The 17,187-nt window shown below is 29.2% G+C and overlaps 1 protein-coding gene across 5 annotated transcripts in view; it reads right to left on the bottom strand.

Moving 5' to 3' along the window:
* Window positions 1-17,187, bottom strand: part of LOC107456608 (polyamine-transporting ATPase 13A3) — a 101,322-nt gene that overhangs the window by 30,144 nt on the left and 53,991 nt on the right. For all 5 annotated transcript variants that reach the window (XM_087166987.1, XM_087166988.1, XM_087166986.1 and 2 more), the window contains exons 5-13: window positions 15,526-15,670; window positions 13,311-13,445; window positions 11,647-11,713; window positions 10,053-10,181; window positions 7,862-8,020; window positions 5,685-5,795; window positions 4,232-4,278; window positions 2,941-3,129; window positions 335-396 (exon numbers count right to left, since the gene is read on the bottom strand). In XM_087166987.1, coding sequence (XP_087023113.1) covers window positions 335-396; window positions 2,941-3,129; window positions 4,232-4,278; window positions 5,685-5,795; window positions 7,862-8,020; window positions 10,053-10,181; window positions 11,647-11,713; window positions 13,311-13,445; window positions 15,526-15,670 — 1,044 coding nt within the window. The remainder of the gene's footprint in view (window positions 1-334; window positions 397-2,940; window positions 3,130-4,231; window positions 4,279-5,684; window positions 5,796-7,861; window positions 8,021-10,052; window positions 10,182-11,646; window positions 11,714-13,310; window positions 13,446-15,525; window positions 15,671-17,187) is intronic.

Here is a 17,187-nt window from a genome sequence, read left to right as displayed (position 1 = left end):
AATAAATAAAATAAAATTAAAAAAAAAAAAAAAAAACAATTGCTGACAAACAGTTATGCTATCGTTTTAATGCTTACAATTATGAGAGTTAAAACGCATTATGGACTATAAGCGAGTTCTTAATGCGCTTAGAAAAATATAATGATTAATAAATGTGTGATTAGATCTGATTTCTTACATTTTTGGTAGCAGTGAAATAATTAAAAGAGTTTGGGCAATATGTCTCATTTTCAAATCGTTTAAAAAAGCGCTTTTAGTAAAATTTTAAAATGTGGTCCGCAACCGTAATACTTATCTAAAAGCAATATCAACAAACAGTATTATTAATTCTTACTTTCCATTGATTGCTGGCACTATGTCGGAGATATCCAGACTGTCTTCAGTTAAAGTGCCTGTCTGTAAAACAAAAAAATTTTTATTTTTAGCTAAGGACTTCAGATTAGAAAGTTTTTTAACAGCTTCCTAAATACTTCCTCTTCAAAAATTGAATGCCTGGAATTCATTTTAGAAAATTTTTCTACAATTTCTTTATTTCTTCAAGTAAACGTTATTGAAGGTCAAGAAGATTGATCAATTTTAAGTACTAAGTACTTAAATCAATATTGCTGGAGTTTTTTCATTCTTTATAAGAAATTAAGTCCTAAAGTAGTACGTATTTTTTCCATTTAGTTTTTACGAAATACCATTCTTGAACTAAACTTGTTGTTCGGAAAAATCGAGTAACACTAAAATGTTGCAGGGAACAGAAGTCAAATTTATTTAGTCAAACTTAGACCAGTCTTTAGTTATAAATGAGCTTCTTACTAAGCAATGACCGAGCACTTTGCCCTGCTTTTTAGGGATCTAATTTTTAAGGACACTGTCCGGAACACAATTTATTCATTTAGTTTTCCCGAAATATTCTTTTGAACTTAACTTGTTGTTCGGAAATATAGAATAACCCCAAAGTGTATAAATATCCGTCGTTGAACAGCCGACAAAATTTTTTGGGTTCACGACTACTAATGTTCAACTCCATAGCCTTGTAATTTTGAACCCAATCCAGAAGACGGGGAAACTCTTGGATCAAGTATTGGGAGAAATTTGCCTTCGTGGAGAACTTTTTGATGGAACTAACCCGCATTTGCGTTACATGGGGAGAAAGACCACGAGAACCTCCCATGGTTAGCCTGACTGCAGGGGGACTTAAACCAATGATCCGTCTACCACAGAGGATATTTCACGTCAGCACTGTGGTCGGTGCAAGCCGGATGCGGATTCGTATCAACCAGCCATCGTCGGGATTCGAAACCGGTTCACCTCATTGGAAGGCGAACGCTCGATCCCCTGAGCCATCGCGGCTAAACCCCTTTCAGAAAACAAAGTTTTTGCCCAATTTATTTAGTTGAAGTTAGATTAGTCTCCAGTTATAAATGAGAAATGACAAAGCAGTTTGCCCTGTGTTTAGGGCTTTATTTTTTAACGACCTTGGCAGGAACACCATACATTTTACTCCAATTAGACGATGTAGACATTGCCTCAATTGGTACTCTTCTCCCCTAACTTCCACTTCACATCGATGGGAGAACTTTTAGCCTGATACAGTCCCTGACCAAATTATTCGACGCATTATAAGATTTCATGTAAAATCTTAATTATCAGGTGATACCATACAACCTTATTGTTTGTACACGGCTGAGGCCGGTTTACGCTTGTTTATGTTCATGTATCAATTGGTTAACATTGTGATGCAATACGTTAAAAATAAATACGGATAGGAAGTATATGAACAATCTCTTGAATTAGGACCCATTTCATGTTTTTTTAAATACAAAAGTCGTGCAAAAACAATAAAGCTGTAGTATCACCAGATAATTAAAGATTTTATATAGAATTTTACACTGCTTCTAATAATTTAGCCAGTATATTTAACGTGCTTCATATTCAAACTGGTTCTTTAGTTGCCCGCCAGGACCAAGCTTACGACCTCTTTGTTCTCCACCAGCGATGTGAGCCGTCAGCGTTACTTTCATTCAAGATTAAGCAAGAATAATAATACTAATATCCGACCAATGGCTGTCACATCTCAGTGGCATTTATGCAAAACGTTACAACCACTTGCAAATCATTCCTTTAGTGATAAAGCTTCGGTTTCCTTCAGTACAGAATGGAGAGTTTTCTGCTAAATTCCTTTAAAAAGGTTACATTGTATTAGACTTAGCAGTTAATTTTTATAAGGCATTGTTATACACACCGAAGAGCCATTAGATTATGACCACCCTCCATGTATAACAATGGGCTCGCCCAGGTTTTCATGTTTTCATGGGGCACATCAGGATCCATAATTCTCATAGAACAATCCCTGACGTCTGTAAGCTACTTGAACATAGTTCACCCATTCATGGCAACAGTTTGGGAGATGGTGTTTACCAACAGGATAATGCACCATGACATAAGGGTCGAATTGTCATGGATTGGTTCGAGAAACATTTCAGTGACTTTCAAGTTATGTCTTGGCCCTCAAATTCATCTGACTTTAATCCAATAGAGCATTTGTGACCCTACTTGTAAAACCAAATTCGTGCTGCCACGCTACCTCCTAGCAATATGAGGGAATTGCAGAACCAGCTGGTGAGCGATTGGTACCAGATACCTCAGACTACCTATTAGCACCTTGTGGAATCAATACCACGGCGGGTGCTAGCAGTTTTGAGGGCTAAAGGTGGTCCTACATGTTATTAGCAAGGTGGTCATAATGTAATGGCTCTTCTGTATAGTAATAACGACATGTAATTTATGTATTCTAATATCGAGTATATTCTGTTATATTTGATTTACTAACAAGCAGATAAAAGTTACTACAACGTGTGTGATTCAAAAGCTGTTTGGTTCCTATGGGGAAAATAAAGACATATTTAAATATGGTACTTCATTCAATAGTAACTAAAGTGTTAATTTTACCTTATCAAAGCAAACGATGTCTAATCCTCCAGCAACATTGATGTAACGAGTGTTGAGGCAGAATATCCCTTCCTTTCTGAGTCTTCTCTGGGCTTGTTCATTGATGCTCGTGAGAACAGCTGGAAGAGCAGGCGGAACAAAGAAAGTGACGACGTTCAGCAGAAAAAGTGCTATGTCCCAAGGGTGGGCCTATTAAGAAAGCGTTTCAGGTAATTGATTCTATAAGAATAAAGCATAGCAGATATTCCAATATAAATAAACATCTTGCCACTCTAGAAAATTAATTTACTTTTAGTTCGCAGTTTGTGATATTAGAATGAGAATATCTAATTTTTGTTCAGTAGCATAATAATATAATTTATTTAAAAGAAATAATCTTAATTAAAGGTTGTCTCTCTTTGTGTTCATGCAACGTCAATCATTTTTCCTTTCAATGGTAAATGCACGAAAAACGAACTTTAAATATGAAAGAATATAAGCTTTTTATAGCCTGTTCAGGTGCTTATCAAGGTAATCTCCGGAAAACGCAAATATTTATTACAATAAAATTACTTTTAATATTTACCGGAAGATGGCAGCGAGAAAAAAAATCATAGGGCACAAAAATTATTCCTTTCTTGCATTTGATATTTTGCCTCTACAATTGCCCCCACGTTCACCGGACTTGTCATAGGAAACATTTTTTGGGTTCATAATTAAACATTATAATTTTACAAAATTAGGAAAATGTGGCAGGGTTAGATGCAGACTACAGGGATAATTTAATTCGCATGAACATTTCAATAACTTTTTTAAAAAATATGTCAATCAAAACTATTAGGAGTTTGAGAAATATATTAAAACATACGCGTCTGGCATTATTTACACCGTCATTGACCAAATGAAGGCCTATTTTTTGATAGTCACATTTTTAATGCAAGATTTCGAATTAGAAACTTTTGTCAATTGGCTACCGTTGGTTATTGATTGTTAATAGACGAACCATCATTATATGCAAACGGGTTCTCTTGAAGCAGATGCATTCACTCTTCTTTAACATAGTACTAGTACTCTTCTTCAACATAGTACTATGTATCTACATAGTATTTAAAGTATTTTGAGCATTTTAATTCGGCTTTAAAACAAGTTTAAGAAAATTTTTGATTTGTGATGCACAAATATTTGAATGAAGAATGAAAACCAGCAACAATTTGAATAAAACTGCAATCAAGCTATTTGTAGATCTAAATACAAGAAATGGAAAGAATATTAATAGATAAAATTTAAAGTTAAGGGAGCTTAGAAATCTTACCTCAAGTCTAGTGGTAACAATTCCTGTGTATATTAATGCTGGTATCCCTATAATTATTTAAAATATTATTTTACTTCAGAGTAAAACTTAAAAATCAGAAACTTATTTTGAAATAAGTTTTTGTAGCACTGAAAATATTTGTTTATGAAAACTTAACTCTTTATTGAAATAATTCGAAAATTATAAACAATAGAAAAACAAATACCTCAATAAATATTTCATTGATTTTAAAGTAGCAAAAAATTTTAATAAAATATTTATAGCTATATTTGCACAGTTAAATGCGAATTAAATGATCATTGATTAGTTTTTTTAAAAAAAATGCCCAAATAATATAAATACATTTATTGAAATGCGTGTGAAATATATCTGGAAGCATAAAGTAATTTAAAACTTTTTAAATACATTCAAAAAACTTCTAAATAAAATCAAAAGTCAAGGAAATGTTTTAAATGTTTTAAAATAAACAATAAATAATGCAATAAATTGAAATATTTTATTTGTACAGGAAAAATAATTTGCAATATTAAAAGCTTTGTTTGTTGTTAAAAATACCAAATCAAATGTAGAAGTTATTTAAGTAGCTGGATTAAATGATATTGTATTACACAAAGCAATATTACTCATTTAATATCAAATTAAAAGTGAATTCTGAAAAAAAAAATCCCATTCACTTCAAAAATTTGCATTTCTTTTTAAATTTCTAATGGGTGGTTATTTAATTTATAATAAATTTGTAGCAATAAATTTAAAATTTTGAAACCATTCTAATAGTAAATGTTTACTTTTCCGTATAGTAATGTAACGTTCTTTTAAGCCATGCTAGTCATAAACGGTTTTAAATCTGTAAAGGAACAGAAATATTGCTAACCGTAAACTTCACGGTTTATTGAATAAACAGAATGTTACTGCTTATTTTACCGTAATTTTAGAATGAAAATTCAAATAGTGCAGAAATTAAACGTTTTTCGTACAATGCTGTGAGTTGCATAATATGATGTGAGTTAATAATGATAAATAATGTAATAATAAATAATCGAATAATAAGTAATAGAATAATGAATGATAGATTAATAAATAATAAAATAATAAATAATAGAATAGTAAGTAATAGATTAATAAATAATTGAATAATAAACAATAGACTAATAAATAAGAAATATCTTCTACTTCAATTTCGAAACTCTATGTTAATTACATGTATTTTTAATTTAGTACGTACATTTGATACAAACTACGTTTTAAAGTTAAAAAAAATGGTAATAAATAAAATAATATTATTTTGCTTTTGCTTTTTTTCAGCGTATTCAACATATTTCTGATTACGCGTAGCTAGTTGTTATTAAAATTCATCAAACTCCTTACAAAAATAAGTAAATAAATAAATATTAAATAAATAAATAAATAAATAAGTTAATTAATTCAAAATTAAATAAAATAAATATACACTTACCAAGAACAAAAAATATAACCATGCACTTTAATAAATCTGTGTGAAGCTTAATTTTAACGGGCTTAGGGTAAAGAATAGCTCTCACTAATTCTCCTTTGGCAGTAGAAAATCCTAAGAGATTAAAATTCATTTTATTTCAATACTTCTATATTACAATAGTTTAAAGCATATAAAAGTTAGTTCTAACTTTTAGAAACTCTGAAATTTCTGCTTTTATCTGGAAAAAGGTGTATCAAATAAAGTAAGAAACCCTTTTTAGTGTCATTAACAAACAATTATTTATGAAAAAAACAAATTTTATTTTTTTATGCTTAGAAAGTCTTTTAAATACAACCTATATTAAAAAGGTGCTTAAACCAAAAATTATTAGATAAATAAGTAAATTAAATGAATTTGAAAATTTATTTAAAAACCTTTTCAAAACATGTAACAAAATAATTTAAATTTGAATTGTTTTTTATTATGCAGATCAATTGTTATTTTCTTTTTAAAAACGATTATATCTCTATTTTTTTTTCTCTGATGCCTTTTAACTTATTTTATTTGTTTCCGCTTACATTCAAACAAACTCAAATAAGAAGATTTTGGGAAAAATTTTGAAATTAATTCTGAAAATATTTTTGCATAGTTAATAAAAAAGCTTATTATAATTTAAAAAAAAGGTTAATCATAATTAATAATTGGCTCATAACAAAATTTAATATAAGTTCAGATTTGTTCAAACTGATTTAAAATTTTTTTAACAAGTAAATTTTTTTTCCACTTATAATATATAAATTGAAAGAATATCGAGTATCCAAAATACGACGATTCACGCCAGGAAAATACTTTATTTATGATTTAAATTACAAGGTTGATCATCTTGTTATCCGGCTATCTTTTGCAAGCTAAAAAGATTTTTTTGTTGTTTCTATCTTTTGAATTGAAATTTATTTAATTTGATAGCTTATCAAATGATTTCAAAGTTTCACATTATTCACATTATTTTCTAATTTCGCATTCATAAAATTAGTATTTTTGAATTATAAAAATTTGATATTGTGTCCCGTCACAATTTCTGCTAGTTTTTGAAGCACGGATATTGCAATTAGGTGTGTTTTGGTTTTTTTTTATAAAACAATTTTATACTTATCCAAATAAATAAATCTTGATGTATAAGTTACTATAGTTACTGTAACTGTAACTATTTTTATTTATAAGTAGGCGTTTCATTTTTAAGTCTTACTATGTGTACTAGTGTTTGCTGGTTCATTATTTTCTGTACTTTTCAATTCTGATAATAATTTTCTCTTATTTGTCTATCCATTATGGGGCCTCGGGGCACTGTCAGTTTTGGTTTTTCCGCTGACAACAGAAAGGCTCCTATGCGTTTGTAGGCAGTGTGTCTCCTAAAGAAGTGCTGTTTCACAAACACACATATCTTTTATTTTTAATGTTTGTATGAATATCTAAGCAAAACCAAACTCAGTGGCGCGACAGCTCATAGATGACCAAGGTCTACTGTGCCCATCTCAGTTTTCTTGACCTTGGGCTCCGGGGTGCAGGAGCAGATGTTCCGGTCAGGTGGTCAGCCGAAAGTGGAACCCCCAGTGTTTAGTTCCCAAGCATGCTTGGTACTCATTTATCAATCCACTGAAGGGATGAAAGGCTGAGTCAACTTTGCCCGGCCCGAGGATCGAACCAGGGACCTGTGGCACGACAGCTAGAAGAGCTACCGCTCAGCCACCGGGCGTCTGTTTGAATATCTAAATATCTTAATGTTTGTTTGAATATCTAAATTAAAATAAAGCAAATTTAGTTTTAGCTGCTTTAGGCTCTTTTCCATTTTGATTCAATGTTTCAATTGTTAATTTATTTCTTTGTCTCTTTTGTTTTTGCAAATTGGATTCATTTTCTGATTACATTAAGCTATAATGTATCAGATGATTAACTATTTTGATTGAAAGATCACTTAACCACCTATCACCAGAGCATCAACTTATGAATAATTCTGTACCACATGACAAAATGCTTTTTTAATTTTAGAAAAATCAACTTGTGAGAAATTTTTGCAGATTTTGTGTCTAACTTTCGTTTTAAGTTTAAGATAAATTCAGTTAAGTTATAAACCAAATCATAACGGATTATAAATCCCGAATATTTTTTTTAAAATTCTGATAGGTAATCGAGTAATTTACCGGTTCGATAAACAACAGCTTTGACAGAAGAATCACCAGAGCACCGACTAATCAACAATTCCGTGCCACACGAAAGGATGCTTCGTTTATTCGAAGAAACATCGAAAGAAGAATCATCATCTTCAGAAACCGGAACCTTTGTGATAGGGATGCTTTCTCCTACGGTAGAAAAAAATAATTAAATAAAATAAATAATGGAAAAATGCTAAAAAAATAATCGAATTTAAAACAACTAAGCAGTTTCTAAGTGGGGGTCACTAATGGCAATAACATTATTAGTAATTTTTTGACACCAGGACATATATGGCAACGTTACTTTTAAAAAGTAACGAGTAAAAGTACAAGTATTTTTAAAAAAAGTAACGGGTAAAAAGTAAAAAGTTCTTATTTTAAAAAGTAACGAGTAAAAAGTACAAGAAAAAGTACAAGTACTAAACAAAAAAAGTAACGATTTAAAAGTTCATTTCTAAGGAATCGAAAATTCAAAGTAACCTAAAATTTTATTAAATAATATTCTTATGTTCATTAATGGTTTTGCAAAATTGCTGTTATTTATTTAATTATTTTTAATTTTGAAAGTTATGGACATTATTTTATTTTTAAATTCGGAGGAATATTATAATATAATTTTATAATATAATAGTATAATATAATTTTAAAATCAAATATAATTTTAATATCAAATTTTTTATGGATTTGCACGAAAAAGATATTTTATCTATTGATTTTAATTTTCAGTTTATTATTTTTATTTATTTAAATTACCATTGATTTAAAATTGTTTTACTCTATAGAAGCGCGTTTTAAAAGCACAAACATAAGCAAAGCAAACACGGGGTTTCAGATAGCTTTGTGATCTTTGAGCTAGTAAAAAATAATTGAATGTGCAGTATAAGTTGAAACCGAACAGTCTACAATTTTATTTGCAACAATGGCTAATGCTGAAGTCATGTGAGAAAATCATTTTCCGAACATTTCTGCCTAACGGAATAATTAAAATTTGTAAACGAATTTTAGTATCAGCGGCTAAATTAATACCTTCGAGTTTTCAAGAGTTAAAATAGTAAGTATAATAGTTTTCAATAGCACAAATAGTTCTGAAGTTCTTAGAGATTTGACTGGGCGTTGTTTGACAAGGTCGGGCATAAACATAATTTTAATAAAAAATGTACTAGGTAAAAATGTATTTAGTAAAAAATGTATTAAGACAAAAATGTATCATTAGTGAGTTCAAAAAGAAAATTAAAAAACGTATTAACAAAATCAAACATTTTTTATTTAAAATGTATTAAAAAAATGCGTAAAACTCAAAAATGAATGAAAATAACTTGCTAATTAATATTTTTATTTATTTTGCAAAATAATTGCATTTCGAAAGTGGTGTCACTGAGTCTGCTGTGAGAATTTCTTAGAACATGCTTAGCCACGTTGAATAAGCGCTCCACGGGAGCACTAGAAGGTACTGTAGTATTATTTTTCACATATAATTTTTTTACGATTGGATATCGATTCAAAATTGATATGCTTTCCGTTAATTGAAAATAAATCCGTTAATTAATCAACAAATTAAAAAAACATAAACATTTTTTTAAAATTTTTAAATTTTTTTTTTTTTTTTTTCATTTTAAGAAAGCTTACCGAGTTTTAGAAAAATGTAACGATTTCATTCGACATTTCCGTTACAAATACTTGTACTTTTTTCCTAAAAAAGTAACGAAAGCTCAAGTGAAAGTACTAAATTTAAAAAGTAACGAATCTAAATTTGTGCCATTCTAAATTTGTGTAGTCTTAACTTCAGCATTGTGGATATTTGGAAATGGGAGAATATGATCGCTATGAAGGTGCAGACAAATCAGGATTGGTTTACGTTGAGTTTGTGCGAAGCCTGACAAACTCTCCATAAGCCAATAGAGCTATTTGCTCTAGTGATAATTAAATGAATATAATATTACTCGGTTCGTGTCAATTAGACTTTTCTTCTTTATTGCATTCGTTAATATAATTATCTATTCAAACTGTATATTAAACATGGGTTGGATTATACTTTTGCGAGAAAAAAATATGCAATAATTACTCAAAAATTTCTTAATACCATTAAATAATGTTTGACGTTATATTTTTTGAACAGCAAATGTTACAACAGTAAGCCTCATTTTATTTATTATTAATTGTGTTTTCGAGTACTTCTTACCAGTAAGCATGCTTTCATTGACTACACAACTTCCAGATATTAGGACGCAGTCGCAAGATATGGTTTTACAAGAATAAGGTAAAATTATAACATCGCCTGGAACCAACTCTTCTGAATGTACTTTCGTCTCTAAATCAATCAAAACATAGAAAACAAACAGTTATTTAGAAACTTTTGCAGTACATTATTTTCATTTTAGTGACAATAAAAACTGGTATGAGATTTAGAATTGTATAAGCGATCTTTTTAAGAAATTGTTGATTAAAATATTTTAAGAAATTTGATGTTCGGAAAAATTTTAGTGTTTCATTAATGCGAATAATCGGATATCAAATTTTAATAACAAAATACTAAAATACTTTTAGATTTGGGCATTGATTTTGAGTTTGGAATCGTGTTGAAGTTTAAATCTTTTAAGTAATTTATTTTTTGAAATATTTTCAAGGGTTTGATGAGTGGAAAAATTAAAGTGTTTATATAATATTTAATATAAATAACAGAATTCACAGTGAAATCTTTAAGTAATGAAGAACTTTAAATTGGGTATTGATTTTGGATTTAGAACCGTATCGCTTATTGGAGAGCCGTTGATTATAATATTTCGAGAAATTTGTTGATCATAATAATTTAAGCGTTTCGTTGATGAGAACAATTGATGGATTATTCAAGTTGATTGAATTATTCAAGAAGTTTGTCAATTGTAATTAAGTTAACTCTGGGTTATAAAGTTTAAGTTAACACGTTAACCTTTTTACTTTGTCAAACCTTTTTACTTTGTTAAACCTTTTAAACTTTTTACTTTGTTTTACATTGTTTTTTGCCGTAGATTGTTTTTTTGCTGCTTTTTAAATGAAAAAGAAGATGAAGTTTTATTTGAGTTAATATTGAAGTATTATTTTAGAGCTTTAGACTTCTCTTTGAGATTTAACCAAATAAATGGTTTTTATGCAATGCTATAAGGTATCATGATAAAATTTTAATCATTTAGCAAATTTTACCACTTATTTTAAAGTCATATTTTATTGTTAATTTCATCAAAACTATTACCAGGGTGCATCGGTAAGAATTACCGAGCTTTTTGGTGTTCCCATAGTGCCAGAAACACGGTACCATAATCTGGCAGTTTGAATCCTATTTTTTTTCAGTGCAATATTGTCTTTAAATCATTATTATTGATAAATCTTATATCGTCAACAATAGCTCCTTTGTGTAGCTTTAGCATAGGTCAACAACGAAACCAAATCAATAATTGTTGGACATTATCAAACTAAGTTTTAGTTTAAATTAAATTTATTTAGTGGTTTGAGCAAATTCTCGCCATTGTTTCTGATTTTTCAATGAATTATGTCTGAGCATTGAATTATGATGAAATAAATATTTCTAACTTATAATTTTTTCAAGGAAAATAAAAAAAATATATATCAGAAGTTCGAACAAAACCGTTAAAGAACTTTGAGCTTTAACTTTTCCATGTAAAAAGGCTTTTAAAATTCATAATACTCTCAAGTACTGCCTAAGTTAAACACAAATGAGCAGTAGACTTAAAAAATTATTTAAAACTAAATAATAAATTATTAAATAAATTAAAACCTACCTTTCGAATCTCTGAAAACAGTAACAGTCGTTTCAGATCTCATGGCTTCTCTTAACGATCGACTTTGCTGTAAAAAAATTTCGTGAAAAATTTAATTAATAAACTCCATACTATTTATGTAACAAATAGCATTGTTAAGTTTGAATTTCATTCCTGTAAATATATTTTTGTATGTGAATACGACAACTTTGAAATTTAATTTTAGAGTAATAAAATCATTTAATTTTTTTAGCACCATGAACAGGATTATAATTTTAACTCTAGTCTAGAAATTCACTGATCAAAACCCTAACCACACTTGATTTTAAAAAAAGTTTAGCAAAAATTAAGAGGGCATTAATGTGTTGATAAATTAAATGTCTTTCTAGTGTTTCATTTGAAATTATTTAGTTACATTTAATACATCTTTATAACAAATTTGATAAATGTAAAAAAAAATTACTTTATCCGAAGGAACACTGCATAAAGTTCCATATCAAATTACGGTAAAAAGTATTGGAACTCAAATTACCGGTACATTTTACCGTAAAATCAATCTTTACTGAAATTTGTTACGGAACAAAAATTCTGATAAACCGTAATTTTTACAGAAATAGAATTTTACGGTAAAATAAATTTTAAGGAGGATGCACCCAAAGTGCCAGGCCAGTACTTAATGCCGTATCTTGATTCGGAATTTTTACAGTGCAGAATTTACGAATATTAACGATTATCTACACAATTTTTATTTTCTGAACTAATAATACGCTTAGTAAAAAATATCTGATATGCAAATTCACAGATTCTCAGAGGGCGCTATACTGAGTGAGAAACCCATTATTGTAAATGCTTTTTCACTTACGTAGGCAATTTAAATTATAGAAAAAGTGAGTTCAGATAAACCTAGAATTAACCATGAAAGCTCAATAACAGGCGCCCATTTTCAAAACGTGTCAGACGTGAATGATAAGAAATAAAAGTGATTTGAAATATAATATAATTTTGCGTTTTATATTTCTTATCACTTTTGTTTCTTTTCATTCAAGTCTGGCAAGTCTAGAAAATGGGTGCCTGTTTTTGAGCGCTTGAAACCATGACTATTATTTCCAATAAGTATATTTTTGAAGTAAATTAAGTTTTTTATCCAGTAGTATTGCTGGTTTATTTTAGGAATACGCAATGGGGAAGTTATCCTGCAATAATTTGTCAGCAATTTGATATTTTGAACACATTTTTTTCAACATTTGAAACTACGCGGATTACTCTCGATTTACTCGAATTCATTTTCATGTAAATTTTAAATTTTAAAATACCAATTAAAATGAAAAATAATTTGACATGAAAAGTTTTTCCGGTGATAGAGCGTTCTCTTAAACATCATGACAGCCAGTTTGGAAAATGTGGTAATAAGATTTTCACTATTTAACTGTTTAAATATTTAATTGTTTTCGACATCAAATTTTAAAATTTGATTATTATCACCGGTGATATATATATTATATTGCTTTAAAATTTTAAACCTATACTTTTATAAATAAACTCTTTTGTACGTAAAAAATAGAAATTAGTAATTTGAAGGAGTTATACTAAAAGAAACATTTTAATTTCAGAACTTTGTCAAGAACTTAAACTCAAAAAAAAAAGTTTAACAGGAAGAAAATATTATTTTTTTTTATTGTTTTTACTTTTCTTGTTTCCCACACTGTAGCAGCAACGGATATCACGGATAATACTATGATGCATACTCCAAACTGATAATAATATTGCAGAAACCAGACAGTAACAATGAATACTTGATAGATATAAAATGGACTAACAACCTGAAAGAAATAATAAGAAAAAATGAAATTTATATCTGAAGTTTTAGCATTCAGTTTATTTTAAGAGAACTAAAATAAACCATACGATTTCTCAGAAACAAGATTGACAAGTAAATGAACTGCGGGTGCATTTTTATAAGAAGTACATAATTTTACAAACAATTCGAAACAGGCTATTAATTTTTAAGCGTTTAGTTACGAATTAATGCTTGTTTGAAATCTTTTCATACTAATGTAAATACGCCAAAGCAAACTATTCAAAACTGGTACTGGGAAAATCTAGTATCTAAAAACTATGAAAAATGTTGGATCAAATTACGTTATAAAGTACCAGGTGCATCATCCGCAAAATGCATTTTACCTGAAATCTATTTTTACAGTAAAATATTGTACCGTAATTTTTATTGTAATATTTACTTAATCAGAGTGATTCGATGATTTTACTGTAATTATTACTCTAAAAATTACAGTATATCGATTTTTTTTCGTTCAGTAATATGGATTTTACGGTAAACGTAAAATGAATTTTACAGTAAAACGTACCAGTGCCCTGAGCACCGGTACTTTAAATCGTAATTTGATTCAGAATTTTTTACAATGTGCAGTTGTGTTTAAAGGTTAGGAATTCCGTTTAGTAACTTGAAAACCAAAATCTCAGAAAATGTATTGTTGAATTAAAAAGTAACTTTAAAATGGATTGATATAAGGAAAATTTTTTTCATTTTCCACCAAAAAAGCTAAACAAACTTAAAATTGTTATCGGCAAAAGCAGAAAAAATACTAAATAAAGTATAGCTATCATATTCCAGACTATGATCATTTTCTTTATATGTGTTCATCATTGTGATCATGATTCGAATATGGCTTTCTGAGTCATAAGTAGGAAGTATAGAATGAGCCATTTTCGCGACTATGGTGTTTTAACTTTTAATGGTTTTATGGTTCTATGGCTTCACCAAACTCTGAAAAAACCAGTATTTTACATGAGATAAAATGAACGTGAAAAGAAAGACACTCTTAAATTTTGTTTTGTGTAATATTTGGATATAATAATTATAACGTAAATTGCCGGACACCCCTTCGAGATTATAGTGCTTAAATCATAGAGCTTCAAAAAGTTCTATGGTACAATTAAATCTAAAAACTAGCATGGGAAAAAATAACGTAAAAGGGAAGACAATTCTGGCTTTTGTGAAGTATTTGGTCAAAAGAGTTAAAACAAACAATTGTGGGATATTTTCAGGATTATGATATTTGTATGATGGAACTTCAGTAAGTTATATGTTTCAAGTGCATATAGTAAAAAATTCCGTATCAAATTACGGTACTGGCACTTCTACTTTTACCATAAAATATTATACCGCAACTTTTACAGCAACATTGATTTAATTAGAGTGATTCCGTGCTTTTACTCGAATTATTACTATAAAAACTACGGTATATCTGATTTTTTTGTGCCTTAGCATGTTACGTTAAAAATGGATTTATGGTAAAAAATACCGACACTCTGAATGCCGGTACTTTTTACCGTAATTTGATCGATAATTTTTAACAGAGTATGCCGTAACTTCTGTCGGATTAAGCACTTTTTGTTTTGATCATTCCTTTCTGTTACCGCTGTAACACTGAAACGCGTATAGGTTTGTAATAAAAATGTTACCACTAAAAATTACCATAATTTGATCCGATTTTTTTGCAGTGTATCTGTTACCCAATCAAACAGAGTGAAAAAAAACTTCATTTATCACATTTTTCCGCATGCGTGAAATGGCTGAAGAAGTTACTTCATTTCAATGTATTATAACTTATAGTGAATGTTTGAAAACACAGCTTACCTTTTCGTAGCAATTATTGCCTACATAGAGCATCAACGCAATTTCTAAGAAAGCGATAAAACTTTCTTCCTAAAACGGTTGAGAATTCTTATTATATACGTTGGAATTTTCTTCTAAGTAATTTAAGCATTCAATTATTAAATTTCTTGTTACTTATTATTACTACTGCGATTTTGCTGAAATTTAAAAGGAGGAGAAATCATACATAGTTATTTTCGTTGAGCGATATGTAACTTTCAACTTACTTCTCTAAGAATTAAACGTATGACTGGTTTCACTTGAATGTGAATAGTATTTTTTCCATAAAAACTCAAACAGCGATCTGCTTCCGTTGAAGACATTCCTTTTTTAAATTGGTGGAAGAAAGAACATTTTTCTGCATTAAGTCCTCTAAAGAAACACAATCACTTTATAATTTTCGTTTCAAAAATTATCAAACATTTATCAAAATATTTTTCAGTGAAATAATTCGCTATAGTGTGCCTTGTCAGCTGTAAGTATTAAATGTTCTTACTTTAACACTTGATTTGAACTCTCAAGGCTTCAAAAGCATTTTACAACATAGCCAATTGTCGTACTGTTAAGCTGAAGAATCAATGCGTTTGCAGTAAAACTCGCTTATTACGAACACTGATTTAAAGAAATAACGTTTTTATCAAATTAATTATGTTTTTTTACCGTTGGTTACAAGAGTTTATGTAGGCTATTAAGCCTACATAAACTCTTGCTCCTACATAAACTCTTGCTTACTCTTGTCTTGTTGAGCATTATTCGAATTCAACCAAAGAGTGTGTTCAAAACGTTTTGAAAATTAAACCTGTCAGAATAAAATAGTTGAGTGATCGCAACAGTTTTATCTCTTTTGAAAGGATTTAAAAACATTTCTTTCGGTGAATTTATTCTTCATAGACGGAAGAAAAAGGTAACCATTTAAAGCCTTTATTGCCATTTCTACGAATTACACAATCGAAATAATTGCTCTCATGTTAACCATTTACTTGAATGATTACCTACTTGTTTTTGCCTGCTTGTTGCGTGCTGTTCCTGACAAAATGTTTGCAAAACTCAGAATTTGATGGTGTTTGAAAACATACAAGTAAACCACCACCTTCTACATTCAAAGCACTTTTCTTCGAGTGTAGAATTGAGAAATAGGAAGTATTAATCGAGAAATTGCTAATTATTTTGCAATCAATAAGTGATAGTGATATTCGTGTTTACAACGAAACGATCCATGCGTGTTATTGCGTAAATAATTGCCAAATTCAAACAAAAAAATATATAAATAATTGAAATCAAGCTTTATTCTAATTTTTGAAAATAATTATCATAAATGAGTAAGCTGATTTATTTTCTAGTTCAGTTTTGTACAATATAAAGCTTTCTTTTGTGATTATTGGGTACTTGCACTTCAAGAAGAAGATCATTGATATCCACAAATGTGACCTCTTGGATGCTTTGCGCATGCTCACGGATGAAAGTGTAAACAGAATTTTCCCTTAATCAGTTGGTATTATCTAATTCGCTACCTATAGCGGAGACAATTTGCTTACAATCGAAGTACTACATCATCTCGCATTTTTGCCGCATCGTTTTGTTTAATGAATTTTTGCATTATTTTACAAGTCTTAAATAAAATTATGAATTTGTTCGAATTAATTAGAAAACATGATATGATTGTTTTAAATTGTAGGGAAAACTTATTATTGTTAAATTGTTTACGAAATCTACAGAACGAATGCATCTTTTGGATATATGAGATTTGTTCTGAATAGGCAGTATATATTTCCATAATTTTTGTCTTCTCGGCAATAAACATTGAGATAATTAAATATATCATCTCCAGAATAAAACTTTCCATTTGAGTGATTAAGCATATTGTATTCAACCACGGCAGAGTTAGACCT

Source organism: Parasteatoda tepidariorum, chromosome 1, assembly GCF_982258835.1.
Source record: "Parasteatoda tepidariorum strain Cologne lab strain chromosome 1, Ptep-v5.0, whole genome shotgun sequence".
NCBI classification, from domain to species: Eukaryota; Metazoa; Arthropoda; class Arachnida; order Araneae; family Theridiidae; genus Parasteatoda; species Parasteatoda tepidariorum.
The sequence above is the reverse complement of the archived record's forward strand: the minus strand, read 5'-3'. Positions and strand labels throughout refer to the sequence as shown.